The sequence below is a fragment of the Tupaia chinensis genome, unplaced genomic scaffold (assembly GCF_000334495.1).
Source record: "Tupaia chinensis unplaced genomic scaffold, TupChi_1.0 Scaffold000567_1, whole genome shotgun sequence".
Taxonomy (NCBI): domain Eukaryota; kingdom Metazoa; phylum Chordata; class Mammalia; order Scandentia; family Tupaiidae; genus Tupaia; species Tupaia belangeri.
In genome coordinates this window covers 1190767-1206687 of record NW_006160080.1, presented here as the reverse complement: position 1 = coordinate 1206687, position 15921 = coordinate 1190767, and the positions used below count along the sequence as shown (strand labels likewise).

The following is a 15921-nucleotide window of genomic DNA, read 5'->3' as shown; positions in this document are numbered from 1 at the left end:
TGGTAGTCTTAGTGACATAGCCATTACGCTAACGGCTGGTCCCATGCAGACTGTTTTGAGAAGCTGCTGCTGTAAAAGACAAATTCTAGATGCTTTGCAGCTATCCCCAACACATGCCTGGTCCAACTCCCTGGGCCCAGTGTAAGCTGCCTAGGGACTATACCTACAGCCTGCCCAAACCACCAGGAACACTGCACTGAGGGAACTGGCAGTGCCCCTGCCCCACCTCCGGCCACAGTCTTCTGCTATGGCAGTAGTGTCACAACACATTCCCTGCTCTGATAGGTGCCTGAATTTAATGAGTCCCCGTGACCAGGAATACACCATCTCACCTCTTCAGCCATTTGGAGAAGCGCTTTATTATTGTTTTCCCATTTGGTACGCCATATTATTGTTTCTTTTTCCAGTTTTTTAATTTTCTTTGTCATCTGTGAACACAATTGCACATTTAAAGTTGCACGTTTTTACTCCTTGTCCCCCCTCCCACCATTTTACTGACCCCACCCCATCACTCCTGCCTTGCCCTGCTGACAGCTGCTTGTGTCTGTAGAAGTGGCCATGCCTGTCTGTCAGCAGCAGAGCACATCTCAGCTATTCCCAGGGTGGACCCGAGATGGAGGTTTCGTATTATGACAAAAAGCCACCCCGAGTTTCAGAGAAAGGGAGCACACATGGGCGCCTGTCAGATACCACCCTGCCCTCAGTTAAGGCCAGAAAGCGGCTTTCAGTCAGCTGGGGAAGACAGCCCCCTCCCTGAGTTTTAGAAGATACCCATGCTTTTGAGTTCTCCATTATGCCAGTTCCTCAGAATCTTGGAGCATTTTAGTTCCACAAAAGGTTAACAAGCAGTGCTCTCGCCCAGTCTCTGAGACCACATAGGTTTCCAAACTGGAAGCAGCTTAATTCAGGTAACACTCCAGTGGCCGAGAAGATGAAAAAAGTTCATCCTTAAGCTTTGGCCAGTCTCACAAGCTTTTACTTCAAGCCTTACTGAAGCTAGCTGTGGGCCCCAAAATCAGGGGTGCATTCTTAAACCTATGCTGTCAGAACCTAATTTCTAAAGTTCAGGATGAGGCCTATCTGTGGCTGCCAGTCAGCCCCATTCCCAGTGTTCCTTTACCCGCTATGGACTGGCACACCAGCTCTGATCCAGGGTGGGGCACCAAGCCAGCTGCTGGTCAGGCTAAGGCAGGGCCAATGCCCAGTGCCCAGTGCATTAGGTCATGACCTGTAAAACTGGAACACAAGCAAATTGGGGCAAAGGCCATGGGGAGAGCTCGCGGGAGACATGGTAAAGTGCTGACCCATAGTGCTCTAGCTACTAATGGAGGACCAGGTTCCCGCCCAGAGTTCTCCAGGAGGATAGCAAACTGGGGAGCCCCTGTCTGGAACTCTGTTCCACCTTAACAGTGAGCATGTGCCTACAGTTCCCCGTTGATTGGAGCCTCAGCGGACAGGAAGGGCAGGCAGAACTAATCTGCTCATGGAATTCTCCAGATTACTAGTTCTAAAAATACCTGAAGGTGGTTATTTGAGCACTGTTCAGCACGTGGTAACTGAGCACATGTTCACAGGCCAAGCTGTCTGAGATACTGTGTTTTATGAAGGCGAGTTCTTTTTGTTTTAACTTTTAACCATGAAGGCACAGAAAGGTTAAACGACTTGTGTAAGTCACACATTGTAATGATGTAACGGGGACGTGAACTCAGAGCACACATTCTCAGCCACAACGGGAGCTCTAGTAACAGGACTAACATCTATGGGCTGCTTATAGAGTGCCAGGTGCTGCTGCTGTCCTCAACTCCACACTAATTCTTCAAATCCCCCATTTGAAAGGGAAGATGCCAAGTTAAATAAGAATGGACGGATGGGTGGGTATATATGAATATAACTACATATTTTGGTTCTCAGCTTGATGTCAAGGATATCACTTAATGTGGGCAAGAAAATGCAACAGGAGTGAAGGCTGGTTTGGTTGAAGGGGCAAAGGATTCAGTGGGAGTAAAGAGAAAAAGAAAAGCTATCAACCAACCAAAATATGTAATGACTCTTCTGGGCTTGGATGTCTTTAAGCAGTTTTAATCTCCAAGGACACAAGAGTTTTGTGAAAAGACAGGAGTGATCCTCTGAAGTGATTAAAAAAAAAACAAACAACAAACAAAAATCACACCACTTTATTTCTAACAAACTATATTTAATAGAGGAGTTCACTATGATAAAGATGGACTTCTAAGGGCATCGAGATCGTGAGCTACTTGTGGTACACCGAGGGCAAAATGACCAAATAAGGCAGCATCATAAACATACATGCATCCCATTAGGAACCAATGCATAAAAGAGCTTATATAAATTCCCGTTTATACAATATTCTACTAGAAGTATGCAAATACCTTTTCCATTTCCTGCCTGAAGGTTGTAAACAGTTCATTGCTTTTTGCCATGGTAGTCTGAAATTCTTCAAACTTATCCATATAAAGAGAAAGCTACAGAAAAAAGTATGAAATATTCTGAGTTTCAGGTAAAAAAATTCAAATTCCCAAACTTTCAAAAGAACATAATATGGTTAAACACAAATGATTTGTTTTAAGAGACAGATCTAAGAACAAATGCACACTTGATCCCTGGCTACCAGACATAGATGGCTGAAGTTCTGACAACCCACAGAACCACATTAAAACTGATGTTATTGATTTAATAATAGGAGTAAGTGTTTTAACGTACCAACATTTACTAGCTACACTGTGTCAATCCTAATGAAACCTGAACGAGGTGGGATAGCTCTTAAGTCTCATCTACCTACAATACTTTATGGGCTCCCCCGTTTGAACACTGTCCAGGGCAAAGATCATTCTTTTAGAGTACCGCGTGCATGGTTCTTAGGCTGATGTCTGGGATCTTTCATTCCCTAATGTAGGCAGGAAAATGCAACAAAGCCAAAGATCTGGTTTGCTTGGGGAGAAGGAATTCAGTGGGAGTATAGTTAAGAGAAAAGAGCTAAGAGAGAGAGAAACATTAATTTTTGTTTTAACTCCTACCCTCACAGAATTTCTCAACCAGTTCAACCAGGGGGGGAAAATGCTAATCAGTAAGACAAGCAGATATAAAATGCAGAGAGCCACCTTTTCTCCCCGTTCGAACTCCAGAGACTTGCGAAGGGAAGGCACAGTGAAGGGTGGAATATTAGGGAAAGCACAATGCCAGTGAGGCCTAAGCCGGGCAGCAAGGTAGGCAGAGGGCCTTCACCTCCAGAGCAGGAAGGACTCCTCTAGAGACCATCCATTCCTCATTTCCAGAATGGGGAACCAGAGACCCAGAGGAAGTGTTTTGACTGGAGATTGCACGATACATAGAAGAGAAGAAGAAAAGATCAGAGGTCAGGAAATAGCTTAAGGAGTGCCTTGTCATTAAATGGCACACCTAAAAGGGTGGTGTGGGGCAGGATGTGACAGACCCAGCCCACAGGCAGTCTCAGGTGGGGCAGGCCTGGGGCAGGCCTGGGACAGGACGGTCAGGAAGCGCTCAGAGGCAAGCGCTACTGCATGTACAGAGCTGGGTTATATCAGGAAGCCAGACCGCACCTGCAGAAAGGTGAGGGCATGGGCGAAGATGAAGAGCAAGCAGGAACCCAAGTGCAGGAGTGAAGTGGAGAAGATCACACAGGGTGTAAGAGGCCACAGAAGAGGCGCACACTGCCCACAGTTCTGAGGCTACCAGTATGCCTGGAGTTGGGAACAATGGCAGTGCTCAGGACAGAAAGGCCAGCCCCCACCTAAGGGACGGGAGGATTTCTGGTGGCATTAGTATGGTCCACTGTTACTGAAGATGGATCATCCAGGTAAAGACTGGCCCACCAGATTGTTCCATGCTGGCCAAGGATGAGTAGTCAGTAAGTGGCAACTACCATCACACCTGGACTTACATGGGCAGATTGTAAACCAGCATGCCAGGACGCGGAGGGGGAGTAAATACTGTCAGCAAATGCTGAGAAGTGACATGGCACGAGCAGAGAATGAGAGCCTCTTGGGAAGATGTACTTATTTAGGAAGCAGGGAAAGACGTGACAGCAAAGGAAACACAGTGACTGGGGTGGCACAAGTCATGGAGAACAGAAGCTGTGCCACTGACAGTGCGACCAATGGGAATAGCCTGCAGTTTGGCAAAAGGGCCCATGGCTGACCTCAGCAGCCTCATCAGTGACTCCCACATGTTCAAGAACATCTTCGGAAGCCATTCATAGACTGTTACCTCTCGATGGTGATCATGCCTCCACTGACACGGGCAACTGAAAGCTCAGGGCCAGTAAAGGACCTGAATCTAGAGGCATAACAGCCTGCTCATGACCTATGGTTAAAAGTTCCAAAGATTTCTGATATCTGCTACCTCTTGACTTCTCACTCTAAGTTAGGTTAGCTTTACGGAAAGTTAATATCACCACTGTAAAAGATTCCCAAAGCAAAGTGGAACTCCAAAGAGCTGCTCGTGAAGATTCATGTCAGTTTCAATGTACCAGCGTATTTTAGAACTAACCTAGTTCTTATTAAGGAATCTTACTATATAATAAACTTTTTTTTTGGGGGGGGGGGAGATTTTCACTGTAGGGCACGTGTGCTCGCCAGACAGACAGAGAGACATAGAGACAGAAAGCGAGAAATCACCCCCCAGGGGGGATGGTCTCGCCGCAATCCCTTCTCCTCCATTCTCCTCTCGGGATCTTGGGCACGCACGCACACGCGCCCGGCGTGAGTTTTTTTAAGCCACCAGGTCCGGGACACGAACCGCGGTCGACTACGTGGGAGTCCAGCAACATAGCCATTACGCTAACTGCTGGTTCCCTATATAATAAACTTTTAAAGTACGTAATATTCTTTTCAACAGAATGTGATCTAATTAACTGAAAAAGGGTGAATTATTGGAACAAAGGCCAAGTTCATCTGTCTAGAAAACTGGGGCCAGCAGGTAGCGTAGTGGTTAAGGGCGCTGGACTCCCACATGGACAACCACAATTCAAGTCCCAGACCTGGTGGCTCTCTTTCTCTTTCTCACTCTGTCCCTCTCTGGTCAAATTTAAAAATAAATAAATAAATGAATAAATAAACAAAGTCAAATAAAACAATTCTTTAAGAAAGACAAAGGAAGTCTTGTGCCTTTGTTATGAATAAGGAGACAGCACCTGCTCCCCTCATTCCAAGCAAGGCAGCGGCAGAGAGTGCGCAGCAGGACACACCTACAGGGTCTGGACTGCTAAGGAGGGAGACCTGAGCAAACAGACTCTGAGCATGACTCTGCCTAGGGACAGAGCTGTGTGGGCACAGGAACTTTTCAGAACATTCCATATGTTCACACCACACGGTTCTAAAGACATGAGGTTGAACTACATGGAAGTGCCATTTTGTAAGTCAAGTACTCTTGATTTCTTCCATAACTTCATACCAAAGAAGTAAAATTTAGAGCTAAATCCATTTCCCTTCAGTGGGAAATTAGATGATACACAGGGAATAGACTGAGAACAGGATGAACTATCTGGGATCTTGGAAAGGGGACCCTGAAGATAATGTGATTGACTGTCCCGATCTGAGATGGGATGCGGGAGGATCTGGAGCAAGGGACTTCCAGGACTAAAATTAGGAAATCCTGGGCAAACTGGGATGAGCTGGTCACCCTAAAGAAAGAGGAAAATGTCAAGGGGGACACATGATCTCTTTCTCAGTTCTGGTTAGCTCTAGCTGTGAGGAGCAAAACCATGTTAGAGAATATTCAAGGTGTGTAGCAAATGAACCACTGGTTTTTCGCACAACTTCTGCTGTCCCCTGATATCAAGTTACCTGCTGTTTTAGTTGTACTTCTTGCTGTTTCATTTGTTCGTATTTGTGCCTCGATTCTGTGGCTTCTTTTAATAACTAGAAAACAGAAACATTCTGACAAAATTCTAATAGTAAACACAAATACGATCACAATGTCAAATGACCATATACTCAGGCTTTATTATTCTGTTCGAAATAACGAACAGGTGTATAAGAGGAGACGTTCTGTCCCATCAATTGATGTTCACCCCTACTTCAGTGTATTCTTTATTTTTTCTTTTCCCTAAGAGAAAAATTTTTTTGCTATAGGGTGTGTACGCTAGCCAGAGAGACACAGAGGTAGTAAAGAAATCACCCCCAGGGAAGGGGGGGGATAGCCACACCACAATCCCTTCTTTTCCATTCTCCTCCTGGTATTTTGGGCATACAAGCACACATGCCCAGCATGAGTTTCAAGCCGCTGGATCTGGGACTCAAACCATGGCTAGCTATGTGGGTGGGAGTCCAGTGCCTTAACCATTACGTGGGCCACTGGCCCCTATCTTCAATGTATGCTACTTGTTAAGACTTAATAACAAACAATTCATCTTTTACTGCTTAAGTAGAGAAAGTAGCCTGGAGACCTAAGAAGGTTTATAAGTCTCAGAGTTAAATCACTGTGTTTTAAGTGAAAATAATTAGATATCTAGTATTGGCAGAAAATGTGGCTGGGAATCTTGACACTACCGGGGTGACTTAGCCCTCCCAATCCCTGAGAGGCAAGATGAGGCAGGGGAAAGGGGGACAGAAAGAAGCAATAAAATCTGAGACCTGGTTTCTGAGCAGTTTAAAGTAGGGGAAGAGAGATAGCTCTTGTTTACAAGAGGACTTCAAAAAGTCTGTGGAGGGACCAGCAGATGGTGTAATGCTTAACATTGCTAGACTCCCAGGTAGTGGCTCATGGTTTGAGTCCCAGACCCAGCAGCTTAAAACTTAACCTGAGTGCATGTGCATGCATGCCCAAAATCTTGAGAGGAGAATGGAGGAGAAGGGATTGCACCATGGCAATACACCCGGGAGGTGATTCTCACTTTCTGTCTCTCTGGTGAGTGCTCCGCCCTATAACAAAAATCTAAAAAAATAAAAAAATAAAAAAATAAAAAGTTTGTGGACAAATGAAAATAAAGTACAAATTTATTTTGGTGGAAAACACTTTTAAAATCTATGCATGGCTTTTTCTTTCTTTCTTTTTTGAGAGGATTTTGCTATAGGGCATGTGCACTTGCCAGAAAGACAGACAGAAAATGAGAAATCACCCCCCAGGGGTAATGGTCACGCCACAATCCCTTTTCATCCATTTTTCTCTAGGGATCTTGGGCATGCATGCACATGCACCTGGTGTGAGTTTAAGCCACGTGGTCCGGGACTTGAACCGCGATCGACTACATGGGAGTCCAATGACATAGCCATTATGCCACTGCTGGTCCCTATGCACAGCCTTTTCATGACATGCATTTTCTATGAACTTGTTGAAGACTTTCTCATATATATGTATACACATTATACTTGGGTTTTCAAGAAAATTACATAGTGAATGTACATGGCAGACAATTGTAAAATTCAGTCCCTGAAGTAGAATGTGACACACAGTCAAAAGAAGCCTTGGAAATCCCTACTGTCCCAACCAGAAGGTACGTCCATGTACCATATGTACACGTATGTGTGTACAATTTACACTCCAACTTTGGAGATAACCACTTACGCACCTGAGCACCGGATGCCATCGGCAGTTCATGTGGAAGGGCCAGGCTGTGAGAAACACATGTCCCTAAATGCGAGACTCACATTCAGCATATGTTCACATTGTGAGGGCCACCCAGGACCTGAGTCTTCATGCCATTCCAACCTTCGGTTCACGGCTACTAAAGTATACACTGGACAGAACATTTCACACTGTTGTAATCACTTCTCACTTTTATTACTTTTAAAATAAGCACATAGTCGAATTTGCATATATTGGGTTGTCTAGAAAGTCATAATGCATTTTTACAAACAAAATTATTGAAAACTACATCATGACTTTCCAGATGACCTAACATTAATTACACATACCCAATGAGATTCCACTATATTCACAATTAGTGACAGGCAATGTAATCTGAGCATTCTGGGAAAAATGCCAAGTGATTAGGGTATAGAGAATTCTCTTAAAATTTACCAGAGGGGGGACCAGCAGATGGCATCATGGTTACATCATTGGACTCCCACATAGTCAACCACAGTTTGAGTCTCAGACCTGGCAGCTTAAAACTCACACCAGGCATGGGGCTGGCAGTTGGCATGGTGGTTGAAGGTACTGGACTCCCACATGGCCAACCATGGTTCAAGTCCCGAACCTGGCAGCTTGCTTTCTCACTTTCCCTCTGTCTCTCTCTCACTCTCTCACACTCTCTCACTCTGTCCTTCTCTGGTCAAATTAAAAATAAAGTTAAATAAAATAATGCTTTAAAAGGGGGGGAGGTGGGGCCCAGCAGGTGGCATGGTGGTTGAAGGCGCTGGACTCTTACACAGCTGACCATGGTTTGAGTCCCGGACCCTGGCAGCTTGCTTTCTCACTTTCCTTCTCTCCATTTCTCTCACCCTCAACTCTGTCCTTTTTTGGTCAAAATAAATATAAATAAATAAATAAAGTTAAATAAAATAATTCTTCAAAAAAAAAGAAAGAAAGAAAGAACTCACATCAGGTGCCTGTGGGTATGCCCCAAATTCCAAGAGGAGAATGGAGGAGAAAGGATTGTGGCATGGCCATCCCCCCTAGAGGGTGATTTCTTGCTTTTTATCTCTGTCTCTCTCTCTGTTTCTTTGGCAAGTGGATATGCCCTATAGCAAAAATCTCTTAAAAATTTTATCAGAGGAGCCAGGATGTAGTATAGTGGTTAAGGTGCTGGACTCCCACATGGCCAACCATGGTTCAAGTCCTGGACCTGCCGGCTTGCTTTCTCACTTTCCCTTTCTCTCTCTGGTCAAATTAAAAATAATAATAATAAATAATTATTTTTTTAAGAGGTTATTTGCTAGAGGGCATGTGTGCTCGCCAGAAAGACAGAGACAAAGAGATGGAAAGTGAGAAATCACCCCCCAGGGAGGATGGCCACGCCACAATCCCTTCTCCTCGATACTCCTCTCAGGATCTTGGACATGCATGCAAATAAACCTAACATGAGTTTATGCCACCAGGTCTGGGACTCAAACCACAGTCGACTACATGGGAGTCCAGCGACATGGCCATTATGTCAAGTGCTGGTCCCAATAATTCTTTTTTCTTTCTTTTTTTTTTTTTGGAGAGGTTTTAGCTATAGGGTGTGTGCGCTCACCAAACAGACAGACAGAAACAGAGAGACTGAAAGCGAGAAATCACCCCCAGGGGTGATGGCCATGCCGCAATCCTTTCTCCATTCTCTTCCAGGGATCTTGGGCACGCACGCACACGCGCCCGGCGTGAATTTAAGCCACCGGGTCCGGGACTCGAACCGCGGTCGACTATGTGGGAGTCCAGCAACATAGCCATTACACTAATTGCTGGTCCCCCAATAGTTCTTTTTAAAAATAACTTTATCAGAAAATTATACTTGAATAAACAAACGGTTTCCCTAGTTTCAAGTTACTTGCTTATAAACAAAATGTAACCGTGTATAGGAGACCTTTGTTGGGTAAGCTGGATGTTGAACTGAATTACTAAATTTAATGTCTTAAAGACCAGCACAGTTTTTGTATCTGATGATTCGTTATGTAAGCAGTGAAATAAATATGCTAAGCATCAAAAAATCCTAAAAGTGTAGGTCTTTCCACTAGTTCGGCCTACTCTGGACAGTACTTTTTCCTGTAACAAGTTAAATAGAAATAAACGGCTGAACGCTTTCTAACACACACTCCTCGCTCTGCAACAAAAAGCAAATAACATGCCCAAGGAGCTACAATAAATGTTTTAAATGGCTTTGGATACAATTTTGGCAATAATTTCTCTTTTTTTCTTTGAGAAGTAGAACTTACAAACTCTCTCTCTCTTTGATGTTTTTCATCAGCTTCTTTTATCAGTTGTGTCGTTTGTTGAAGTTTGGCATCCACAAGCTGTTGCTGCAGTTCCTTGTGTTTGAACACTTTGTCAATGTGCTATGGAGAAAGTGAAATTTCTTCCATCACATAATGAACAAAGGAACACAGTGGGAGGAAACGTAACACGCGTCCCAGGGCCCTGCTGACACCACCGTCCTGCTACCACCACCACAGCTAAGAGCACTGCTCTTTGGTCCCTGTACTTACTATAGAAGAGGCTGCTCGACACTACCCCACAAGTCTTCTTACACCTACAGGGGCACTCCCCCTGGCCCTGTGGCAACAGACCACCTCTTCATCAGCACTTGACTTCCTGTTTCTGTCCCATGACTTCGAGACAAGGACAGATATGGGGATCAAGCTATGAAACCCATACACCATGCACATAACGCCTCCTCTCCCCATTAAGCGTTCCCACACTTCTTAGCTAGAGACAGTATATTTGATGGTAGGAATGGCCCGAGCCAAACCCTAGTAGAGTGTGGCCTTGGGCACATTCTTCCCAAGTTGAATCTCAGGGCCCTCATGCTTACAGAGCCTAGCAGTCAATGTGGAGGCCGAGTTATGGAAGGTGCTGCATGTTGGCATGTGTTAGATAGGTGGTAAGAGCTCACATTTCCAGGGGACTAGCAGATGATGTAGTGGTTACATCACTAGACGCCCATGTAGTCAACCGGGGTTCGAGTCCTGGACCCGGTGGCTTAAAACTCATGCCAGGTGCATGTCGGTGTGTGTCTTCAGTATCCCAAGAGGGGTAGGGATTACAACATGGTCATTCCTCCTGGGGGGGGTATTTCTCACTTTCTGTCACTCCCTGTGTCTCCAGTAAGCACATACATCCTACAGCAAAAATCCCCCTCCAAAAAAAGAAGGGAAAAAAAGAGCTCACATTTCCAAACTCAATTGCTAAATGGTTATTTATGTGGGCCAGCACTGGCATGGTGGTTAAAGAGCTGGACTCCCATATGACCAACTATGGTTCAAGTCCCAGATGTGGAGGCTTGCTTTCTAACTTTCATGATCTCTCTCTCTCTCTGGTAAGCACATGTACCCTGTGGCAAATTTAAAATTAATAATGATAATAATAAAATTATTTTTTAAAAATTTTTAAATGGTTATTTATGTATAAAAAAGTCATGGAAACATCCCTTCCCAGCTGGAGACACAGAACTCTTCCAGTTAAGATACCCTACATGAAAGGGGGAAATGATCCTTGGTAACCAGGCAGCCTAACAGCAAAGCTGATGCTTTATCCTCACTTGTGAATTAATCTGATTATCTGTTAGATCATCACAAATGAAAACCATTCTATAATATTCAAAATAAATAACACTTGTAACTAATATGATTCAAACTTATATAATTTTCAAATTTGCTACATTGATAAAGGTGACTTTTAAATAATGAAACTGAATCATATTAAGAAAATTAAGGGTTTTGGGACCAGCAGTTAGCGTAATGGTTATGTCGCTAGACTCCCATGTAGTCCATCGCAGTGTGAGACCCAGACTCGGTGGCTTAAACTAATGCCAGGTGCATGTGTGTGCCCAAGATCCCGAGAGGAGAATGGAGAACGGACTGTGGCATGGCCATTTCCCCGGGGGCTGATTTCTCACTTTCTGTCTCTCTGTCTCTGTCTTTCTGGCGAGTGCACACGCCCTATAGCAAAAACCTCTCAAAAAAAAAAAAATTTAAGGGTTTTGGTGGCAGGTGGTGTGGTTGTGTGGGATTGACTGGTTGGTCCTGCACGGCCAACCGTGGTTTGAGTCCTGGACCTGGTGGCTTGCTTTCTCAGTTTCCCTCCCTCCCTCCCTCTCTGTCTCTCTCACTCTACCCCTCACTGATCAAATTAAAATAAATAAATACTACAGTTCAAGTTCCAGACCTGGTGACATGCTTTTTCATTTCTCCCTCTCTTTCTGTCTTACTCTGGTGTGTGTATGTGCCAGGTAACAAATCAAAAATATAAAACAAAACAAAAAACAAACAAAAAGGTAAATAAAATTAATCATTAAAAAAAAAAAAGTGGTTAAAATCACCACTAGGACAAAAACCTTCTCCAATATGCAAACTCTTAAGAATAAAAAAAAGTGATCTTCTCTTTTGGTCCTTGTAGCCAGAGAACAAGGTCAGAAGAAAAGAAGGGTTGGTTGCAGTGCTGCCACTTCTGATTTCAGACCCAGTGCGTCTCACAGGGCTTCGAGCAGCGCCATGCTGGGACAGAGCATCTAGAGGTTCATGACCTCCGTGGTCCATAGGAGCCACTATGAGGAGGGCCCAGGGAAGAATCTGCCATTTTCAGTGGAAAGCAAGAGGCGGTTACTCATTAAGATGACTTCGTACTTTGGATCTGGATTTGCTGCACCTTTCTTTATAGTAAGACACCAGCAGCTTAAGAAAGAAGGACGTTTTAATTCATCCATAGATATGCAGAACATTTTAAGAGGTGCAGTCACAATCTCTGAAAAAAAGATCAAACTCTTAAACTCTTAGCATACTAGGTATGTTTGTAAATAAACTTATGACCGGAATGCTTAATGCCTCTTTTCTGAAATAAGGATATGATTACTTGAACATGTCCTTACTTTATTTTTGGGGTAATATTACCAAATTAGTTTCTTCATGAGGAACTGTTTGTGGTTTATCTTGTTTTTATGGTCATAAATTCCAAGAATTTCTTTTGATTCCTATATCAGAACCTTATAGGCCATGTATGTTACAAAAGAGAAATGCAAATTTGATGTGGGTTCTGTAATTTTTAATTTAAAGGGAGGAAAACAATAATTTCAGTCTTTCCCTGTGAAGGAATAAATTGATTTTTTCTTTGTGGAAGGGTGAAAAAAAAGGTGGGAGGGGTCACAAGCTGTGGTGGTGTGCCAATAATAAAACTAACATCTTTTTTTTTTTTAAGAATTATTTTATTGAGGCCAGCAGGTGGTGTGGTGGTTAAGGGTGCTGGACTTCAATGTGGATGACTGTAGTTCGAGTACTAGACCTGGTGACTCCCCCCCCCTCATCCCTCTCTGGTCAAATTAAAATAAAGAAGTGAATACATAAAGTTATATATTGTACTTTATTATGTACTTATTTTAACCACCCTTAACCACCACGCCACCTTTCAGCCCATCTTTTTAAATATTATTTATTTAATTTTATTTATTGTCTTTATTATTATTATTTTAATTTCACTGGAGAGAGACAAAAAGAGAGAGAGGGAAAGTGAGAAAGCAAGCCATAAGGTCTGGGACTCAAACCATGGCTACCCACGTGGGAATATACGGTATGAATATTTTTTAAATGTTAACTATAACCAATTGACAAATAAAGGTAGAATATTCTGAGGCCAGCGGGTGGCATAGTGGTTAAGGCATTAGATTCCCACATGGCTGACTGCAGTTCATGTACCAAATCCAGCAGCTTGAAATCCATGCCAGGTGCATATATGCGCATGCCCAAAATCCCACAAGGAGAAAGGAGAAGGGAGGACTGCAGCATGGTCATCCCCTCTGGGTAGGGTCAATTTCTCTTTCTGTCTCTCCAGAGAACACATGTACCCCACAGCAAAAAATAATCCCTAAAAAAATAAGTAAATAAAAAATAAAAATAACCATTTTGGTGGCAGGCAGGTGGTATGATGGTTACGGCACTGGACTCCCACATGGAGAACTGCAGTTCAAGTCCTGGACCTGGTGACTTGCTTTCTCACTTTCTCTCTGTTTGTCTGTCTTTGGTGAGCCTGCATGCCCTATAGCAAACTGAATAATACTGATAAGTTAAAAATTAAATAAGTAATTCTTTAAAAAATATAAATAACCATTTTGGGTGGCCAGCAGGTGGTATGGTGGTCAAAGCACTAGCCACCATGGGGCTGACCATGGTTCGAGTTCCGGACCTGGTGGCTCGCTTTCTCATCCCCCCACCCTCTTTGTGGTGAGGCTGGTGAGTGTATATGCCCTATAGCAACTTAGTAATAAATAATTAAAATAAATTTTTGAAGGTCTTTAAACTATATATTAGCACAAAGTTTGAACTGAAAACTAGATACAAACAGAAAGACCTTTTTTTTTAAAAATTTGAATGAAATATTTTAATGTATTTGTGAAAAAGATACTGCCCCTGAAGAGCACAGTACCCTGCTAACTTTAAAGGAAGGGAATATACCACTTGAATAACCTAAAACTCTGGCCAGCAGCAGTTAAGTCACTGGACTCCCCCATGGCTGACTACTATTCAAGTCCCAGACCTGGAGGTTTGGTTTTTCACTTTCGCTTTCTCTCTTGTCTCTCTCTGGAGAGTGCACGTGCCCTATAGCTAATTAAAAAACAATAATAAATTAAATTAAAAGCAAACAAAAAAATACACTAGCACCTATTTGTTGTGAACCTAGACACCTCCCATGAATTTCCAAACCGGCGTGTAAAATACCTGCCAATGTCTTGCACCAGCCGGTGGTGTGATCGTTAACATGACCAGGTGCCACAGGCCGATGGCACGGTGTAAGTCCACTCTCTGTGACTTGAAAACTAGGCCATGTGCATGTGTACCCAAAATCTTAAAAGGAGAAACAGAGAAAGGACTGTGCTGTGGTCATCTCTCTAGGGGACGTTTTCTCACTACTACCCCTCGCCTTGCAAATGCAAACACCTATAGCAAAATTAACAAAAAAAGAAAAGAAAAAAAAATTTTAATCGCTCAAGTCTTCACTGAAGGCCTGTGGCCAAGTGTGGCAGCCATGGATCTTCCAGGACACTTCTGACTTCAATGGGCGTGTATGGAGGGGTAGGTTCTTTTGTCCTCCAAATGCAGCAACTGTGGGAACTATCTAGATGATCATAGATGTACAGGGTATTTAGAGACCAAAAATTCATTCATTATTGGTCTGAACAAGGGAGGGCAATCTGTATGCTAAAATCACAATGTATCAGTATCACAGGGAAGACAGTATTTGACACGTCTGCTAAAAACTACCCTCATCGAAACCCAGTGATTCTGGGGCCTTGAGGAAAGATCCCGGTGATGCCTATGGTCAGGTACTGCCTCATCCTCCCTAATATCTGACTTCTGGAGCCAGCAGACAGCATAGTGGTTTCATTACTGGACTCCCACATGGCCAACTGTGGTTCGGGTCCTGGACCCGGTGGCTTGAAAATCATGCGTATGCGTGTGTGCCCAAGGTCCTGGGAGAAGAGAGGAAAAGGGATTGCAACATGGCCGTCCCTCCGGGGGGAAGACTTCTCACTTTCCCTCTCACTGTCTCTCCAGTGAGTGCATGCACTCTAAGGCAAAAACCTCTTAAAAACAAACCTTAATAGAAACCTGACTTCTGCTCTATGCACACACAAAAGCTCCAAAACCTCCTGGGAGTATGTTACTGTAGTAGTGAATAGTGATGTTCTGGGTAATACTGAAATGCCAATTATAGAAAACAAGCCAGTAGGTGGCATGTTGGTAGAGGTACCGGATCCCACAAAATCAACTCCACAGTTTGAGCTCTGGGCACTTGTGTGTGAGTGCCCAAAACCTTGAGAGGAGAATGGAATAGAAGGGATTGCACTGTGGCCATGCACTCTGGAGGGCGATTTCTCACTTTTCCTCTCTGTCTCTCTCGGTGAGCACATGCATCCTATGGGAACCCCCCCTCCCCTGTTTTGTTTTAAAGAGAGACTTTTGCTGTAGGGCATGTGCACACACCAGAGACAGAAAGCGAGAAATCACCAACCCCTGGGGGGATGACCACCTCACAATCTCTTGTCCTCCATTCTCCTCTCAGGACCTTAGGCACACATGTGCATGCGCCAAGAGTGAGCTTTAAGCCGCTGGGTCTGGGACTCGAACCATGGTCAACTACATGGAAGTCCAGCATGGAAGTCCAGCAATGTAACTATTATGCCATCTGCTGGTCCTGCAAAAATAAAATCTTTTTTTTTTTTTTTTTAAGAAAAATAAAATCTTGGGGCCAGCGACTGGTGTGGTGGCTAAGGCACTGCACATTACCACATGGCCAACCATGGTTCGAATCCCGGACCTT

At 43.8% G+C, this 15921-nt stretch overlaps 1 protein-coding gene and 1 pseudogene across 1 annotated transcript in view; one reads left to right on the top strand and one right to left on the bottom strand.

The window, feature by feature from the left end:
• Nucleotides 1-15921, bottom strand: part of TXLNG (taxilin gamma) — a gene marked incomplete at its 5' end in the record, with an annotated part of 68440 nt that overhangs the window by 4632 nt on the left and 47887 nt on the right. Inside the window, 4 exon segments of the mRNA XM_014591369.1 lie at nt 333-428; nt 2391-2483; nt 5823-5897; nt 9831-9950. Of these exon segments, the coding sequence (XP_014446855.1) occupies nt 333-428; nt 2391-2483; nt 5823-5897; nt 9831-9950 (384 nt within the window).
• On the top strand, nt 11906-12820 carry LOC106735904 (cytochrome c oxidase subunit 7C, mitochondrial pseudogene; annotated as a pseudogene).